The sequence below is a fragment of the Rhopilema esculentum genome, chromosome 21, assembly GCF_057945365.1.
Source record: "Rhopilema esculentum isolate cy_ngs chromosome 21, ASM5794536v1, whole genome shotgun sequence".
NCBI lineage: Eukaryota > Metazoa > Cnidaria > Scyphozoa > Rhizostomeae > Rhizostomatidae > Rhopilema > Rhopilema esculentum.
The window spans coordinates 7,086,390-7,106,008 of record NC_142835.1 but is presented as its reverse complement, the minus strand read 5'-3'; the positions used below and the strand labels follow the sequence as shown (position 1 = coordinate 7,106,008).

At 35.7% G+C, this 19,619-nt stretch overlaps 2 protein-coding genes across 2 annotated transcripts; both read right to left on the bottom strand.

Moving 5' to 3' along the window:
* Positions 1-1,405: 1,405 nt before the first annotated feature.
* Positions 1,406-10,442, bottom strand: LOC148957665 (glutamate-rich protein 6-like). The gene is made up of 11 exons (XM_089114917.1): positions 9,611-10,442; positions 9,300-9,454; positions 8,619-8,680; positions 6,706-6,857; positions 5,859-5,941; positions 5,143-5,215; positions 4,836-4,930; positions 4,321-4,480; positions 2,592-2,660; positions 1,921-2,000; positions 1,406-1,679 (listed from the first exon to the last, which is right to left on the bottom strand). The coding sequence occupies exons 1-11, from the start codon at positions 10,199-10,201 to the stop codon at positions 1,514-1,516; spliced, it is 1,686 nt and encodes a 561-aa protein (XP_088971043.1). The 5' UTR covers positions 10,202-10,442; the 3' UTR covers positions 1,406-1,513.
* A 1,360-nt stretch (positions 10,443-11,802) lies between these two features.
* LOC148957664 (glycogenin-1-like) lies at positions 11,803-19,232 on the bottom strand. Its single transcript, XM_089114918.1, has 6 exons — positions 19,074-19,232; positions 17,898-18,039; positions 16,114-16,451; positions 14,866-14,992; positions 14,154-14,352; positions 11,803-12,104 (listed from the first exon to the last, which is right to left on the bottom strand). The coding sequence occupies exons 1-6, from the start codon at positions 19,102-19,104 to the stop codon at positions 11,934-11,936; spliced, it is 1,008 nt and encodes a 335-aa protein (XP_088971044.1). The 5' UTR covers positions 19,105-19,232; the 3' UTR covers positions 11,803-11,933.
* Between the last annotated feature and the right edge of the window lie 387 nt (positions 19,233-19,619).

Genomic DNA, 19,619 nt, shown 5'->3' with positions numbered 1-19,619 from the left:
ATTGAAATCAAATAAGTATGTAAAATCGTTTCATTGTAAGTTTCTTGTTCATGCAGAAGGAAGATTTTTGAGTAACTATGTGCCTTTACTCTGGTTGCCTAAAAGTCTTCACAATTTAGTCTCAGAAATGTATTGCAATCTGGTCTCAAAATATTTTATTTGCATTGTGATTGGAAAATACCCTTATTTCCCCTCCACATCATTTACTCATTCTTCGTATTTTCCTTCTCCTCTTGCGGTATCCATACACACATAATAGGCTCAATGGGCTGAACCACTATATGTTGATAACAGATGATCGCAGAATCTGTGAATATGCTGGCTTTAGGTATATCTTATACATCTACCATATTAGATTATATTTTACGAATTTTTTTCTTGATACTCCACCGATAATTTCTAGAATGATAAAATAAAAAGAGAATGAAGGGCCCTGAATACAAGTGAAAAGGTGATGCAATCACATAGCAGCATCCTTTGTTAAGTCCACCAAAAGCCACAATAGGAGACCTTAGATTTTTCTAAAGATATTTTAATTCGCGCTGTTAGATACCTGTTCAAACTACACATGATAATGACATTGCTGAAAAGCAATAAGTTCCAGTAATAGGAAAGACGATTCAAGCCATTTTATACTTGTCTACAAATCTCCGGCACATTGGTTCTTAATTTTCAATTTGTTGTCATTTTTTCTTCTGAATACGCTCGAGTAGAGTCTAAATAATAGAAAATGTCAACCTTTCAATGAAACACTATATGCTTCTAATACCACTAAACCTTGTTTTAAAGCTTTTGAATTTTAGAGTTGAAGTGTCTTAAATATGGGCCAAAAACCTCACATGCAAGTCTTTATAGTAATTACTTATTTTCAAACACTCGAGTTGCTGCAACAACATCATTGTCGTATGAAGTATCATGCTATAGACCTTAACGAGCTCAGTTTCAATCGAGAGCCTATCTAGCGATAGAAATAACTTCTTTGATAAATAGAACAGAAAATATATATTCGATTCTTTGAAATTGTTCGCTGACATGAAATTCACAGTCATAAACCCACTGCATTCATAGCAGTCAATGAAAACCATTTTTATATTCACTGATAGAATCATTGCTTAGTGGACTTATTTTTAACGCTATGACTACGGTAGGAACATGGAGTCATGCTCCTAAACGTGTCCTATCGAGATTCATCCACTCTTAGCAAATGTTAAATATATCCAACTTTACGAGATCATAGCACGGATACGGTTTTCTGTCTCAGTTTGGAGTAAACATTCTGCCAAACCAGTTTCTCTATATTGATTCTTATTGTTCTTTCCTCCTTTTTGAAAACGGCCGTAAACTCTAGGATCTGGTTGAAGGAGCAATCTGGAATTTTCAGTTACTCAAAACACTTTTCTCTGAGTAAAGAGGAAATTAAAAATTTCTTATGTTAAAAACTTGATGAATATATACAAAAATAAATCTTTTTCAGGATTTAGAAGAGCAAATGTAGCCATGGATAGATATTGTTTCAATTGACAACAACAGATGGGTCTTTTGCTTTAAGCTTTGGTGTCTGTAATTTGGGGGTGGAACTGGGTCTTTTGCTCGCTGAAGCCTGTGTCTTTGCAACTAGGGTTTCCAACTTTGGCGACTTTGGAAACTTCATGGTAAGCTGTATCTTGTCTTGGATAGTTCTACAAAAATTATGAGATAAAAACTTATAAACCAGGATAAAAAATGCTGTAATAGTAAAAATAGAACAAAAGCAAATCTTTAGCAAGTATGGACATAAAAGTAATTGCAAAACCACGAGGAAGTAGAACAATATTTTCTAATAGCCAAGTTTTTTGCTTCCATTTTGCTTTGTAGCTTGCACAGAAAGTATAATGAACGATCTTTAATAAAATTACACGAAATATATAAGCTTTCACTTACTGTACTCTCTTTCTCACATAGTCTAAAAACTGTTGATGGTCATCCCTTTTCGAAATCGGCGGAATAGTCTGCTTGATGGCCTAAAAAAGAGATTTTTGTTGACGTAGGTGGCATTATACGAGACTTCTTGATTAAAGGAAGAAGTTGGGGCTTCTTCGCTAGAGTGGCTTTTACTAAAAAGATCTGACCAAAGCAAGATGAGTTGTGATAAAAGTCACAATAGATTTACAAGGAGAATATCTAGAAGGACAGAGGTTGTAGAATCCTTCGCGAAAATCACTTGTTGTCACTATAGGGGTTGCAAGGAAAGTTTAGTGTTTCTTCTCTTCGCCTACGCAGGAATATATTTGTGGTTTGGGTAGCAAAAAGACGTTATTGGTTTTCTGACAAACTGAGCTGTATCAAAAAAATATTTCCAGTAACTTATATTCAAGCAAGGAAGAAAGCAAGGGAAATGTTTTAGAAAGGTGCCATTCAGAATAAAACAACCAGAACAGAAGACAAAGAGAATTTGGAAGACAAAAATTAAATCTCAGTAGTGAAATTATATATGAAATTATACAATTGAATGACAGGATGTAAAAGAAATAAAAGGAACAGCTGGGATTGGAAAAGGATAAGCAGCTTCCGATATTTTACCCGTTCATTTCTAACTTTTCAAAAAATGATACCTTGAGTTTTGCTCCAACGTTAAATCTTACTGCTCGTTGATCTGACGTAAATGTTATCACAATGTGATCCTAATAAGAAGAAATTTTTAATGCAATCAACTTAGAGTAGAAATGAACGAAGAGATAATGATAAAGCGCGAATTCTAATGCAATGCTGTCACAAAGTCTGCAAGCTATTATCGTACAGCAAAAGCTTCTATAAAGGGGTTCCATTAACAATAAGTAAAATGCACACTCCGGGTTACACGGGCTTTCACTAACTCAGACTGATTTTAAATTCCCATTTTAAATTACTGTATCTCATTCAAGTTTAATGTCTCGGATGAGTCGGACATTCGCTAAGCCGATAAATTACCTTACCTCCCTTGAAAGCCCGATTTTACGGGATTTATTATTACGGGATACAAAAAATAGAAACAAATATTAACATGTTAATAGTTAATGCTATCAATAAAACCAAATTCAATAAAGCGAAATGCAAGTCTGCACACGTCTTAAAGAAGCCAAAAAGTGTGCTTAGCAAGAATTCAAAATGAATCTCGAAAATTCTAAAATGAGGTATTGATACTGCAATAATTTACTTGTAATTTCAAAATTGTTACACACAATCTGAAAATAGCATAATTTGTAATGGAATAACATACATAAATTCAATGTTCCTTTAGGATTAACTGTTAGAAGGTTCTTTTGATGACAGAAATGGATAAAAACGAAGACTGTAATTTGTTAAAGGGTAAATAAGATGAGGAAGAAGTACGCATAAGTGTTAGTGAATCGACAGTCTCTTTAGGAAATATCACCGAGAGCCGCACCGAAAACCAGTGCTGAGGTTGTGGCGGACTGTATGCTATCCCACAGAGTTGCAGTTCAAGAGTGTAAAAAAAGAAAACAACTGACACCTCAAACAGTCGGCTCTATGCATTTCTATTGATGTGTCAAAATCTGTATTTTCTTGATTAATTTAACAGCTTTATTTATTATAGTTTTATATCATTGAAATCTTTCGACTTCGGGTTCTTCTTTGCAGATTCCAGTTTAGTCAATAAAATTGCAAATTAATGGTTTAATAATCTTCTTAGCATTGGGATTACTATATCAATTTTTTTATCAAATACTTGTAAATGCCTACTACTGAACAATGGTAATTTCTATTGACTTGAAATCAGTGGCGGAGCCAGGGGGGAATAGGGGGGGGGGGGCTTGTCACTTTTTCAGAAAGTTGGTCCTAGAGATTCTTTAGACCCTGATGAGAAAATTTCGGGGGGGGGGGGGTATGTACGTTATCTAGATCGTCACATTTAAAAAAAATTTCTTGAGAGACAAGAGGTGTTTCCTCCGGAAGAAAATTTTTCAAACAAGGAAAAAAGGCGTTGTCCAAAAGGGCGTGGTCATAGACACACCTTTGTCCCCCCACGTATTTCAGGCTGGAGCCGCCATTGCTTGAAATGACTGTTTCCTAGATGAACTGAAGCAGAAAAACACTTTGTGCCTTATTTGATTGGTGTCTTTGTGCATAAAAATACTTTGTGCTGAAGTTATGGTAACATGTTAGCGAGAGAATGAACATTCTTTCAGTCATTTACTTGAAAAAGGCTTTGAAAAAAACAAGAACATACTTTTTCGATTAACAATTAGGTATATATTTTCCATCTTTTGGACCCTTGTTTTGACTTTTTATCCTCTCAGGAATGGCCGACATAATATATGTCTGATAAATAAGGTAATTTACCTGTTCCATCACACGACACGATAGTTGTTTGTTCAATGCGAAGCAAATCGGCTGGAAAGGGGGAGTATGGACATGGCCTTTGATGAAGTACCAGTTCCATTTCTTCTTATAATTTCCTGCTTTATCGAGTTGCATACCACCGTATGGAGTCAGCACCATCCTACCGTTAAATATCATAGATAAAGAAATACCAAATAAGTTACTATAACGAGCTACTATCACACCCAATTCACTCACTCAATGTGGCTCTCCGCATTTTGTTCGCCAACAAATTGTACCCAATTTTTTCAAGTTTATAACTGACTTCATCAATAAGAAAATTTTGCAACTGTATTTTCACTATCATTTGGGATAATGGTTGTAAATTAATTCATTCACTGAGTGACACCAAAATCAATATCAAAAGAACATTTTAATTCTTGTGGTGTTTATCGCTCATGCACTGGTTCGATTTAATGATAGCTTCAAGCATGGATACAGAGATGTACCATTAATTTTAAATGATACAGGCTTACCTCAAAGAACTGTCTTTAAAGTAGCAACTTGCATTTCCTTTTGGTTCAAAAACACCAAGAACACCTGGGTCTTCGGTGTCATAATCATCTGTATCCTGTGATTTAATAAATCACACAATCAAACTAAATCACTAAAATCGAACCAAATCATGCAAGTAAAACAGGGCTTCAGCAGAACGGCATTGCCAAAAAGCGATTCAGACTACCTAAAAATAAACTTTTTAGTAACACGAATCAATCAGGCTATTAGACAACGCTTCTTTTGTATTCGTTTTAGCTAACCACAGAGTTTACATTCATATCTTACCTTTTGCAAAATGTATGTGTATTTCCCCAGTTCACATGACGTAATAATCACAGCAACATTTCCACTTGGATAACTGAGAAATCGTTTAAGTTTGAAATAACAAGTTAATGAATAAGAGTCGAAAACATTCAACCAAGCAAAGGTGGCTAAATGATTAGCTTTCCTGACAAGACTGTTTTTTTACTTAACAGCATAAGTCAAATTCACATAAGACTGAAGTTTTCGAATTTTCTTCAGGTTTGTAAATGATGCAGAGGCTTGTCAGGAGAAGTAGTCTGCTGCAAGACTTTTCTGGCTTACTCTGTCTGTCCAAAATGTCTATAGTTGGAGTTTTTTGATTGTGCAAGATTTTTTTGCTTTTGTGGAGAAAAAGACAGCTAAAACAAGCAAATGCACAATTAAAGGCTGTGTTACATGAAAAGCATATACAAATGCTCCTTTCACAAGCTGATGTTTATGGAAAGATAATGCTGATATACAGATAACATAGCTTTTAAAGCAAGCTAACGAGAAAGACTGCAATAATAAATAAGATAATTGGTGACTGAGCCTGTTTAAGGGTGTGGACCTGCTAGAAAACATATTCGAGCAAACAGGCACAAGCAACATATCATATTTGTGTTACCGATTAATTATTTCTACCTAAATCAGCTATGGACCGAAACAATCGCACTTACTTAATCTAATCAAATAAAATATATGAGAGAAAAGGATACTAGCAAGATCCAGTTCCATCAGGAAAAACAATGAGAAATCGTTTACCATTTTCATAAAACTTTTCATAAAGCTCGTTCCGTTTCTAAAAAATGAAGAAAGTCCCGAATGCTTTTTGATGAAGTAATAGAAATTAAAACCTAACTGAAAAGTAAAATTGAAGGTACAAAAAATAAAATTACGGTGCCTTGAACTTTAAATGCAAAAACAGCAAAAATTTGTATGCGTCAAAAGAGAATAGAATGCAGAGCTAGGCATCAAAAGGGAAAAAGGTTGCTGAAGTTCTATGCTAGAATTTGATAACTTATGTGTAGCTACCAACATAAATTCTATGCTAGAATTTGACATTTTGTGTATAGCTACTAACATATAGAACATACAAATAGCTTGATTTTTTAATCTTGACACGGCGGATTCTACACAAGATAAGAAAAATTTCAGCGGACATCAAAACTGTTGGCCGTTTCTAAAGAAATAGCTAAGTTTTTATCCTTCTGAAAGTCCGAGATAAACGTTATCATATCAAGGTGTTAGGGTGGTGCAGCGTTTAAAGGCTATGACATAACATTCACAGCTGAGAATTACTGAAGTATTATGACATATAATAGATGTGGTTGCGAAAAGAGGTATGTTATAGTACCAAAAGCCGAAGTCAGGATTTTATTCTAAGCTGGTAAAATCCTCGACGTTGGATTTGAAAGAAAATTTTATTTTGGTTGTAAAGGGATTTGGTTTTTTGGAAAACACGAGGTTAAGGCTACGCCACAATTCAATGAATTGCGCACAGAAATAAACCATCAAAATGTATCTTTCATCATATATGCTACTTTTGATTGTGAATTGGCTTACTTGTAGAAGTGATGTGTTGACATCAATGGAGAATTCGTCGTCCTCGCGCCGCAGAGGCTGAACAGGTGGGGTTTTTGGTCGTACAGTCCAACCGTCTTGCATACATTTCACCGATGATAATGCATACTGTATCGTTTTAACCTGCCTTGCAACTAAACGAAAGAAAAACAAAATTGAGTTGAAAAGGGAATCAACTTTTCAGCTACCGTCTACCTTGTTGATAATCTGCCTGTTTATCATGCGTTTCTTTCCAGGACTTATAATTTTGCAAACAACTTTCCTGGTAATGCATAATTTAGATCAAAATAGGGAAGTGAAAAAAGTGAAATATTCACTCTATGAATTCCATCTAAAATACTGAGAGAATATTTCCTAGCCATCAGAACAGGTTTTGATGCGAAATCAGTAGACTGGTACAACAAATGCAAAATATGAGTTGCACCTACCTTGCTAGAATAGTTACAATGCAGAGCTTCAAGTTATGGAACAAAAGAACAGCATGAAAGGGAGCAAGGGATCAAATTGTCATGAAGGGTGACTAGTCATGTCGCAGTTTCACAAACGTCCGTCTAACAAACAGTAGTCTTAACTCAAAAGACTAGAGATTACACAATAACCTTTTTGGTGGAGCACTTTACCTGTTACTTAACACTCACAAACTAGAAGCCAATTAGCAGCTCAAAATAGACAAAAAAGTTTAAATAAAAGTAAAAAACACACAGCCATGTATTTTACAAGAGAAAATACAAACCCTTCTCTGGACGAACTGATGACATGATATGAAGATATTTTTATTTCAAGATGAAAACTTTATCAAGTGCAAAGCGGGGAAATCAAATATTTATTACTTCTAATAAGTAATTCTACTGTTGAAGTTTAATGACTGGTTAAATTTCCCCCTTCTGACAACCAAATGCTTAAAAAATTTCTATGATGTGGAGTCACACTAGGTCAGTGGTCACAACTGTAGGTAGCAAGCTTAAGGCTTTGACAGAAAATATGATTCTCCTGGTATTTTCTGGCTGAAAATTTCTTGTGGTGAAATGAATATTTTAAAGAAAATACGAAAATAGTCCTGCTAAAAGGCAGTTGGATAGAGCTGAGTACAAGAACAGACCAACATAATAAGACTTTTTTTATGTGCTTCAATTTTGAAAAAGCAAGCAAAGAAGCATTTTCTAGCTTCACAGAAGTAGTGAAGCTTCACACATCCCATTCATAATCCCTGATACTGTCTTTATAGTTATTTTCAATCATCAAACAGAAAATTAATTTACATAATATCAAAGTTTAAAGTTTAAAGTCAGTTTAAAGAATTTCCTAGAAAGAAGGTTTTTCACTTTGTGATATTATAAAATGTGAAATCTCAATTACAGGGTTTAGATACAATTGTACTTAGGGGCATGGTGGGTAGCTAGGACTTTGACATGGAGGAGGCATAAATCTTTTTTACCAACATATAGCAATGACTTATATGTAAAATAATGCACAGAGGTAATGCATAAACATGTACAAACAAACATAGTCATTGGGGTGAGGGTTAAGAGGCAACATGTGCACATTTGCAAACTCAGTACAGTCTGCAAACATTTTGGTTTGTGGGCCCTCTAGAATATTAGGGGGGTCATGCCCCCTCTTGCTACCCCCTTGCTTGGGAGAGCCTGTGCATTTGTTTTTGATGAACAATCCCTTTTGTCCTTTTTTCTTTAACAATTGCAACCTCTTCCAATAGCTCTACCACTTCTATGTGGAATTGAATTTAAAGTACTTTTAAGGTAGGAGCTAAAATATCAAATAACTAATCATCTACCACAAGTATCCATTAATTAAATTGCCATTTAATCTTAAAATGATATCTTATCTAATACTTATATTGATTGCTGGCATATAAATATATGTTTATCATGACTTACAGGAAAAGAAATTAGCTTGAGCAGTTACAGCTTTCTGTTTCTCCATTTCTTTTTCTCTCATCCTTCAAAAAGAATTTTTAGCAATTAAGATTATTAAATGTAGCAGTATCACGAATTAACTGTTCTAAATGTTTTTTTAACAAAATAAGTCCTCAGTAACCTTCTTAAATCCAAAAATGACACTTGTGAGACATTGACATAAAAGTGAGACATCACATATTAGTAACAAATTTCCACCCAACACTCCTCAGATGTAAAACATCTTAAAGTTACTAAAGGTGAGTAGGAGTTAAATATTTTAAAAAAATCATCCAGCAATGTGTTTAGAGCAAGAATATGCACTTTTGTTTCTGGACGCAGCAAGAGACAGTGGCGTAGCTTGACCTTCCAGACTAGAGGGGGGAGGTCATTAGTAGTAAAATTTACCGTCAAAGACACAGATAAAGCCAAATTTAGGTGCTATTTCAATAGGTGATTTTAACAAAAAACCAGGGAATTTTCGCACTAGCTAGATATTTTCCAACAAACTCATGAAGAATTGGGGGGTGTCACACCCTCTACACCCCCTGCTAGCTAAGCCCCTGGCAAGAGAATATGCTGTATTCTTAATATTTTTTGCACCACTGTTGTGCCATTAAAATTCTTTCTTAGAAACAGAGAAGACATAAATGATTTTCTAACCTTTCAGCAGCTCTTTCTTTGGCTGCTTTCCGTGCTGCTTTTGTGCCATATGGTGCATGTGGCTTTATGTCAATCACCTCATCTTCAACTTTCTTTTTGTCAACATAGGTTATATACAGTTTCACAAATTCTTCATATTCACTGCAGCAGAACAGCTATTTCGGAAAAAACACAGTTACCTGCTACTTGGCAAAAACATAGTTTTCCACACTAGATACCAACTGCAAAGAGTTTACTTTAATGATAGTAAGAAACTGATCGGTATATTTTAAGTTTTTTCTAAATCAAAAAATCAAAGTAAATTTTCTTACTTGGTTATTTGGCAATGTTTCTATTTCTTGCACCGTAGGTAACGGAAGCACTCCCTCACCACAAAATTGACAAGGTCCACTGAAAAAACTTTTGTGAAAGCCCTTTTCGATGCCATAAGAATGCCTTTGTGATCCATCGTTAGAAGTTTCATGATCAGAATATTTTTCTTTTCTGAGAAGCTTTAACATTTGAGGCGGTCCCACGCCGGGAAAAGGAGAATCAGTTTCGTAATCAGTGTCGAGCTCGGTTGATTCACTGTCGCTCCCTGACCAAAATCCATCCAAAATCTGCGCTGGTGTTGGGTTTTTATCCGGATGGAAGCTCTCATCTATTTCAGATCTGTCTCCGGAATCATTTGCAGCATCTATAGGTTCATTTTTGGTAGAGCTTACGCTGACAGAATCTTCAGACAAAGAAGCATTTGAGATCGAATGGTCATCGGTGTCAATTTTAACAGTATCATTGTTTTCAATAAGATTCTGTGTCGGAACAGAATCTCTACCAATGCTTTTTAAGTCTTCCAGCCAACTCCAAGTAGTTTGTGTTGACGCGGAGCAAAGTAAAGCCTTACTTTCTTCTTCTGACATCATTGGCTTTTAGTCCATTAATCATCCCGAAATAACAGCAAAATGTTTTTATATTCATGCATGTATTATCACTTTCTACTTCAATTAATAACGTAATTTGATTTCATAGAGAAAAGAATTTCCTCAGCCAGACTATCTTTGGAAGCAGTTGCCACACAGTTTCCTTGCCTGTGTGTTGCTCTTTCTATGTAAGTCCAAACATCGATAGCCATTATGTAGCCTCTCTTAGATAAGATTTTATAAACGCGGAGTTTCTATGGCAACCAGTTAGGCACAAAACCAAAATTACATGCATCCGCCATGATTAATGTTGACAGATTATATCTAGATTGAGGTAAAAACAAATGGGAAATGCCAAAAAGGACTAAAACCTTGACAAAGGGGACTCCTCGGTACCTTTCGCGTTACTGACTAAACCTTGCGACTAGGTAAGAAGGATAATTTCCGCCAAAATCCTCTACAGATAAAATTCTTTCTCGAAATTTTATGCAACAAATTTGGAAAGACTTTCTAATATGTTTTTTATTCAAAAAGTACGATAGCTATTTCTATGAATTTTTTACAAGACATTGTTGATGTTTCGATGCCTTCTATGTACGCCAGAAAGTTCACAGAAAATAAACCATAAAATTTCTACTTAGCTATAGGCCTTGCGACGTAAGGATGGGAGTTCTTAAAAATCAAAAACTGAGTTACGAGAAGCGCTTGCAAATTGCTTTTTGTTAAAATAACGCAAATGGATTCCGTGAAATTGCATCACTTGTTGACCGCTCAATGTGTCCAGTTTTTGTGGTGTAAAAAGTTTTTCTACACTTACGCTCAAAAAGTATTGGGACGAATTCGATAAGAAAAGCAAATGTATATGTACAAGAAAAGCAAAAAATTTACCAAGGGTTGGCAGACCGTAGAAGTTTACGACCCCTTTAGTGGCTTTTCCTTTAGTTTTATGCAGTTTTAAAAGTAGCTTAAGTAAATTCATGAAATTGTAACGTTTTCTTTGATTAGACTCAATACTGTAGTGTAATTTTCCTTGTAAATTTCTGTTATGCAAATGTGAATCTAAAAAATTGAATTCGTTTTGATATCTCTAAAAAAACGGTTGGCCGTTTTTAGGCCGTACATTGCAGATTTTGCTATTATTTATAGGAAAATTGTAAGAATCCGATGTTTTGATAGTTGTGATTTGAAAGTTGAATTGTTATTTCAACTTTTAACCACATTTTTAGGATTTTCAAAATGGTGGCATTTCTTGTCATTTTTTCAGCCATACCGAGCATCTGAATACAATACATTGGACAGTATTGGATGAAAAAGGCACTTTGTAGCAAACTTTGGCGGGAAATTCTTGAAAATCTTGCTGACGCTATAGAAAACACAAATTGAAACGTATAAATTATGCAGAAAAGTTTGTGTTTTGTAGAAATATGGAACATGCCTAAAGGAGAAAAAATGTCAAATGAGAGTCGAGTCGCTATAAAATATATACGGGCAAGTGGACTTTGATTTTCGAAACTGCTTGACTCAATCCCTCTGGAGAGACTGATACCAATTCAACTGAATGCTAAGGCTGCTCTAGCACACTAAAATAAGAAAACACAACAACATAGATAGATACAACTTCGTACTGTGACAATTTTAGAAAAAGTCTACAAAATATTAAATCTAAGCACGTTGTATGAATTCCTTGGAAACTGCAGTGTCGTGTATTTGTGAAATTAGAGATAAATCATTGGCTTTAGTGCGTTCCAGAACCATTAATAACATCATCTAGTCTATCTTTAATGTTTTCAAATTTGTCCTCTCCAGTAAAATCGATCAAGCCACGCTCCCATGATGCTTTGCGCTCTATTTCAGACATGGCATTCGATACAATGGGCATGTTGACGATGGCCTGGGCAGATGAATCCTAGAAAGAAATATTTTAGATCAGATAAATAGGCAAATAAATAGAATACATACACTATGGTATCAAAAGTATTGAACCACCTTGAAGGAGGAGAAATGGCGCATGAATGATCGAAAGCTATTGTTATGCAAATTAAGTCTGTTTTTAAGTGGCAAATGGCAACTGGTCGAAAGCAAAACAACTACCAATCAAAACTTCAATCTATTTAGAGCATTTGTTTGAAAAATAACACTAGCAAACATCTTTTAACATTTTAAAATATCAATATTTTGACGGGTGGCCGCAAACTTTTGAAACTGCAAAAAGCCTCCTTGAAATGGATCCATATATTTGGGCAACGTATTCTTGTGGAATTTCGTATTAGGCCTGGAAAATTCTTATCATTAATGATTCTCTGGCTTTCGGACAACCATTTGGAGCATGGTTTCTAACGTTTCTCATTTAAAGTCAAACTTTTTTGATGATGTTAAAAATTGGACTTGATTCTGGCTATGCCAAAGCTTTAATTTCTTTTTTATGGAAATAAATCTTTATAAAAATAGCTTCCATTTACTTAGGAAACTTTTTCTTTTGTATTTGTGCAAAACATTCATTATATTTTCTGTGGACAGATTTTGAGCTGCAAAACCTTGCACAGTGTCGAGTTTCATGCTTTTTACTGTCCCTTGGTGTAAACGCAGCGAAATAAAACAGACAAATTCTTTCCCTCTAACATCAACATTTTTTGTCACCCACTTCTCGGTTTTTTTACTACTGTAACACTCTCCAAACTTTTTTTTGGATTTCCCACAGCTGTTGTGTAGCTGCACCTAACTTGGTCAACATATTTTTTTAAATTAATTACCACTTCCTCGTAAATATTTTATAGCGACTCGCCTCTCATTTGACAATTTTGTTTCCTCAGGCATGGTCTACATTCTTACAGATAAAAATGTTTTTGCGTAATTTATATATTTCTAACTAAGTTTTCTATGGCGTCGGCAAAATTTGCGAACTTTTCCCGCCAAAGTTTGCTTTTAAATGCGCCTATTTCACCCAATTAACGCATTAAAATGTTTTGCATTGTCAAAAGTTGACAAGAAGTGCCGCCATTTTGAGCAAGGTGATGCAATACTTTTGATACCCTAGTTCATATTGCAATCAGAGCTGGAGAAAAAGAGCCTCAACAGCTCGGGATACCCTCAAATGCAACAGAATGAGCAACATGACTTTAAAACGATAAAATATGTAAATAGAATGTAACTGAGGTTCTGTCCAGCCACTTACCATGGCTTTCCAAAGACGGAGCAGTGATTTCAAATGGGTTACCTTTGCGAGTATGATTATATTAAACTAAGCAATTCATTTTTGATTCTTTGAATGATTCGCAATAAGAATGTTTGAATTTTAATAGGCAGTTCTTTATATTTCGCACAACTTAAGCCAAAAAGAGAATGAAACAATGAAAAAGTGAACAAGCTCTGTTAGACGCAGCCATGCGCCCCCATTTTCTTTGCAAAACAATAGAGATTATTTTAAAATCTTTTATTATAGGTGTTAAATTTTTCATTGCCCCACCCCCTTTCCAACGGAGTTGGAGCCCAGGAAAAGGACGTGTTTTCTACCTACGTGTTAAGTAGACGTTTTTATCATAATAATATTTTGGTGTAGAAAAGCATTGAAATGTCAGTTATCAACTGCTATGGATGCTAACAAAGACTAAATAAGCAGGCCTTTAGAGTAGCTCAATGCGCTTGATTTTCTTACTTTAGTGCAGTTCAATGTAATAACTTAAATGTTCCAGCGAACGTTGCTACTTTCAGGACCTTTGCTGTAGGCAGGCACCCTACTATAGCTTGACTGTATCTTATAAATAGTTCAATCAGCACATCAAAATTTTCTAGCTTAATAAGTACATGATACAAATAGGCAAAAACTTCAATCAACATGGGGAAAAACGGGAAATTTTGGTCTATCTTTGCAGTCTGTGAGCACAGGGAGGTTACACATACCGTAAACCCTCCCTGTATCACTTTCTGCCAAAATAGCCACAAAGTAGTTTACACTTACTTGAGATATTGAAGCCTCTGCATCTTGAAGTGCGACAGAATTATTATAAACATCCCACCATAGTTGGATAAAAGATTGCACCCCTAGATCACTGACACCATGTTGTTGTACTTGGACTTGTGATGTTTCAGAGTCATAGAAATGATGCCATGGCTTAATGGCACCAAGGAAATGAACAACCTTGGCATCCTTGCCAAACCTGAAAGAAAGCAAAATTTCTTCAGAAATTAAAACATTTTCACTCATAAAAATTCATTGTCAATCAATTTGACTTGGCTATCCATCTTATTCTATACTCAGTTTAACATAATCTACTGCTAGCAATGCTTTTATTAATTTACACTCAGCAATAACCGTTGGAGACAGACTTCCTCAAGCAAGGTACATTTCAAGTGAGGAGATAAAAGATCACTTGCAAACAAAACTGAGATTCCACTAAATTACAAAAACATTATGCTATTATCCATTCTATATCTTTTTTGCCATCCTATTATCCACATTCAATCTACTTTGAGTAATTCAGTCCAAAATTTAAATTTGTCAAATATCATATAAAATTGTATTGCTCTTTCGGTATTTTGGCTAGTAGCTGAAAGATGAAACTTAACACAATGACTGGCCCAAAAAACCACCCTTGCTTATGTAAACATGGACAGGGACATGTTACTTCAGCATTATTTTTCTTCATTCCCTTCTTCAGTTAGAAACTTACTGCTTGTATGCTGGGGCATAGCTGTAACAAACATTTGACACCATGTTGTACAAGAAAGGAAGGCGGTGAGATATATCTTTGGTTGCCCAGTCTTTAAAATACATGTTCAGTAAGCCTTGGTCACCCCCTAGAAAAAAATACTATGTTACGGCTTAAATGTCAGAAATGTTATGAGGTTTTCTGATGCAAATACAACAAAATGAGAAAAACAGAAAATATGATTACACATTTGGCAAATATTAAGATACGCAAAGATTCTGTTGAACAAAGGAACACAGAACAACGTCTGCAAAAGTTATCAATTTTCACTTCCAAACAGATAAACCATGCCAATATTAATGAAAAAGTTGTAAAAGTTGAGAAAAAGGTAAAGCAATATTTGCCATTGAATGGTCTGGTATAGATGCTACATAACATATGGACACAGCTATACATGTTACTTCTTAGTTGTAGAAGTCATGCTATGAAATCTTTATACCCAATCTTTATATGAAATCTTAGACTTTGTCAAATTCTATCCCTTAGCTTCAAACCAACACATCACATTATATCTTGATATAGCTGCTGTTCAAAAGTTTTTCTTAAAAAATATGTCCTTAAAAATCTGTAGATCCAGTTAGGCTCCTTAAACCAGGCCTTTCGTTTGGCACTCGGGATCACTCACGATCACGTTAGCACCCAACTACACAAACTTCTGATTGCTCACGTTTACTTTACCATAGGCACTTAGTATTTCAACTACAATGGCACTTGGAACATTTAATGGTTTGGAACAATATTTTACGATCATACAGCAATAACGTCTACAATTCGTTAAGTTCTTTGCAACAATTTGTTTTCATTTGATATTTTTATCATTTTTAGAGCAATTGCTTGTGCAAGAGAAATCAGAATCATGTAAGCGCCGGGCCACTCACATGTGCTATTTCTTATGAAAAGGCCTGTTATACACAATGTTCCATTTTTAAAGAATAGTAAAAATGCATTGACTTCGATAAAAAAATACCACTTGCATTGGAAAAAGGTTGAATGTCCTTAGAACAAAAGATAAAATCCTGGTAGGTTGACATGGAAATCACTTCCGGCTACAAGCATTGGGCAAAAATGATTTTAGCATCATATTAATGCCTATTTGAATCTCCAAGTTTTGAATATAGGCAAAAGGTTGCTGTGTAATACACTATGACCTTATTTGTTATGGAACAACATTGTCAAAATAAATATCTTTCATTACAAAATAAGTCTTACCATCAAAGCTACCATGCTCATCAGCAAATGTTATGAGGGCAGCATAAGTTTCTAAGGATGGAACAAAAACAAAGACACCACTGTTGAAGCAGTCAGGCCAGCCAATATCTGGAGCTGCTGAAAGTTCCTCTCTTTCAAACAAGTCATCAATATTTTGAAGAACAAGTGTATCAGCATCCATGAAAACACACTTTTTAAACTGGGTTAAGGTCCAAATTTTTAATTTTGTGATTGTCACACCAAGTTCTGGCCGCCTTGTCAAGGCAAGATTTTCTTCACTGGTTGTAAAAAGTGGCTCGATGTCTACCAGCTCATCCCATATTCTTGAAAGTCTGTCTCTAAAATTCACCACAGACAGTTAATGATAAGATGGTACAAAAAGTGTATACTTATATTGAGCTTTTGATTTCAAATCACTCAACTTATTTGACCTTTTTATTAAATTTCTTGCAATCTCACTTAGCAAGAGGCCTAAGAAACTTAACTCAGCTCAAATATTCAGCTTTACTCAGCAAACTTTACTAAATTACGAGGGGGCATTTATTAATGCTCAAAAATTATAGTAGACATTAAGAAGGCATCAATAAAAAACCTTGTATATTTTAGTAGGAATATCTTTATGAACATTTAATCAATTATTACCAAAAGTATAAATTTTTGTGGTAATTCAATAAAATGCCAAAGGCAACCTCAGATGGCAAAAATCAACAAATCAAGGAGGGCCAATTCAAGGATTTATGATAGCAGTGGGGGCTTATTGGAGGGGGGCTTATTAACAATTTGTAGTTCTAGGGTGGGGGCTTATTTGAGGGAGGCTTTTTCGAGGAAATATAACATACCAAAATTTCCAATCTCAAAATCAATACCTAGTGGCTTGAAGTCAATAAAAGCACCATAGAAGGTAATTTTTAATAATACTGTCATTGTCATCAACAAATTTTGCATTTAAAATTCCAACACAGATAATCTTTGTCTGTAAAAATTTGTGTCTTTTTCGTCAGTTAGAAGAAAAATTTTGAAAAATTAATCTGGAAGTTTGCAACAATTTTTCATTCTTGAATAAATTTTTTTGCTAAACGTGTGAGATGGATCAAAAACTAAAGTCGGTGTTAAGTCATATCCCTAGGGTTCTTATATCTGGTTTTTCTAGGATGGTAATCCCTTCACGTCTGTTTCAGGCAATATGTTTGTGACTGTTTACAATTTCTTCCTTCAAATTCCTTTGATAAAAAGGCAGTTTTGCATCAGCCCTGAAAGATTCTGCATTCCCCTTCTGCCCATATTGATTGTGATATTTCACAAAATTAATTTCATTTTTGTTCTTTTCATTTTCGATTTTTGAGTTTTATTGTAATAGAAACAAGTAAAGGCAACAAAATGAACTGCTAATGATAGTGTATACCACCCTCAACTTAAACAAACTGCTAGAAAATTATCATTTTAAAGATTGGATGACAATGATTCCGATGATTGGTACCTGCGGTAAAGTTCCCAAAACTAAGCGCAATCCACAAGATTTTGTAATTATATCTCTTGTTTTGCAAAAATGTGGGGAGGAGGGCATGACCCCCTTGGCTACTTGTTGTTGGGGGCCCTGGGTAAGAGCATGAACTGCCAGCATCAAGTTTATTACATGTGTGATTTACAACATACATGAAAATATCTTTATGACAAAGAATGCTTAGTAAGAATGTATAGGCTGCAATTTCAGATCACTGAAACCAGTAGAAACAACTGGAAGGAGTTTGCTATTCAATCTAGAATGTAACAAAAATCATAAATACCTGACATCATTGCTGACACCATCAGTAACCAGAAGGACAGTTTTCCTTGTAGTTCTGGAGTTTTTCAGTGATGTTCCCAAGGTAATGGCACCTGAGCCATAAGCATCATCAGAAATAAAACTTACAAATGCCTCATCAGTCACTGTGGATGAACAAAAAATAAGAAAAACTGCAGTGTATACTTGCAGGTGAATGGGTGCTAAGTTTTGCACCTCTTGGACACTGATCCTTACCCAAACCCTATCCTTATGTATGGAACCACATGCTGATAGATGCGAAACTGTAATAGCCCCAGTGAATGTAGCATCCAATGCAAAGGGAAATTTACACATAAAGCATTGGCTTCGACAAAGGTTGAAATGTTGTGGGGGGAGGGCAAAGGAAAAGTTAATACCCATAACATAAGATTTTGAAAAAAGTGTTTGATAACAATTGTTTTGCAAAAAAGTGGGGGACCAAGGCCCTCTGCCCCCCCCCCCCCTTCGTCGGAGGCCCTGTAAAGGATTATTGTATTTTTAAATACAGAAACGAAAAAAAAACAGTTTGAAATCTGTTTAAACTGTACACCATAGATTTTTGCATTTTTCTTAAATAACATTTGTTGTTATTGATTATATAGCAACTCTTTCAGAGTCCGACTCAAATGACAGATGCATCTATTATCTGATGCTGATGCTGAGAATAGCTACATGAACGGCTTTCTATAAAATTTGCTACTCGAGAAATATAAAATGAAAACATGCAAACAGGAGTGGAATAGCCGGTAAGACACATTGCTAAACAAAAACTTTATAAGCCCCACCCCCCTCCCCCCTCCCGCAATAACGTTGATTGGGACGGAATTATTTTTCGATCCGTGTTGTTGTTTGGAATAACAATTTCGCAGAATATGGCTTTGTGTGAGCTTAATATAAGAATAAAACACTAAAGTGTTAACTAAAATACTCAAATTGCACAAACACGAATCAAAAGTTGCCATCTCTTTCATGTTTGCAAACAACCTGCAATACCACTAGGCCTGCTGCTTATTCCCGGCTAATGGCGGTGGCATTTAGGCAATTACAACAAATAAAAGAAACAGCTTCTGCATTACGTATGCCAAATCTTGAGGGTCTATAACGAAGAAGCAAAGTAACAATAAGTAGTTAGAAAGGTGAAAATGACAGATGTTCTTACCAAGCACTTTATTTTCGGCCTCCATTCTCATTCACGAGGGCTTGTAATTCCCGCCCTTTGCCCCGAGATCGCCACGCAGAAAAGAACAGTTTCAAGTCAACCACTGCCAGTTCCCTGTATCCGGAGGTTACAAAAGCGCCTCCGTGCCGTTCTTTTCGATTTCAGTTTTAGCGAAAGAGGTGTCGACTGTGATTCTTCAGGGCCTCCGACGAAGAGGGGGGGAGGAGGGGGAGGAGGGGGAGGGGGAGAAGGGGGAGAAGAGGAGGGGGAGGGGAGGAGGGGGAGGGGAGAAGGGGGAGGAGAGGAGGGGGAGGAGAGGAGGGGGAGGGGAGGAGGGGGAGGGGAGGAGGGGGAGGGGAGGAGGGGGGAGAAGGGGGGTAGCATGTCCCTCCACTTTTTTCAAAACAATAGAGCTTTATAAAAATTATTTTGCTATGATGGTTAAAATCTCCCTTTGCCCCCCCACTTCCCAACCTGCGTCGGAGCCAATGTTCTTTCCCATGTTTCCTAAGTTTTTAGGGACGGAAAAGAAGAAGGGTGAATCTA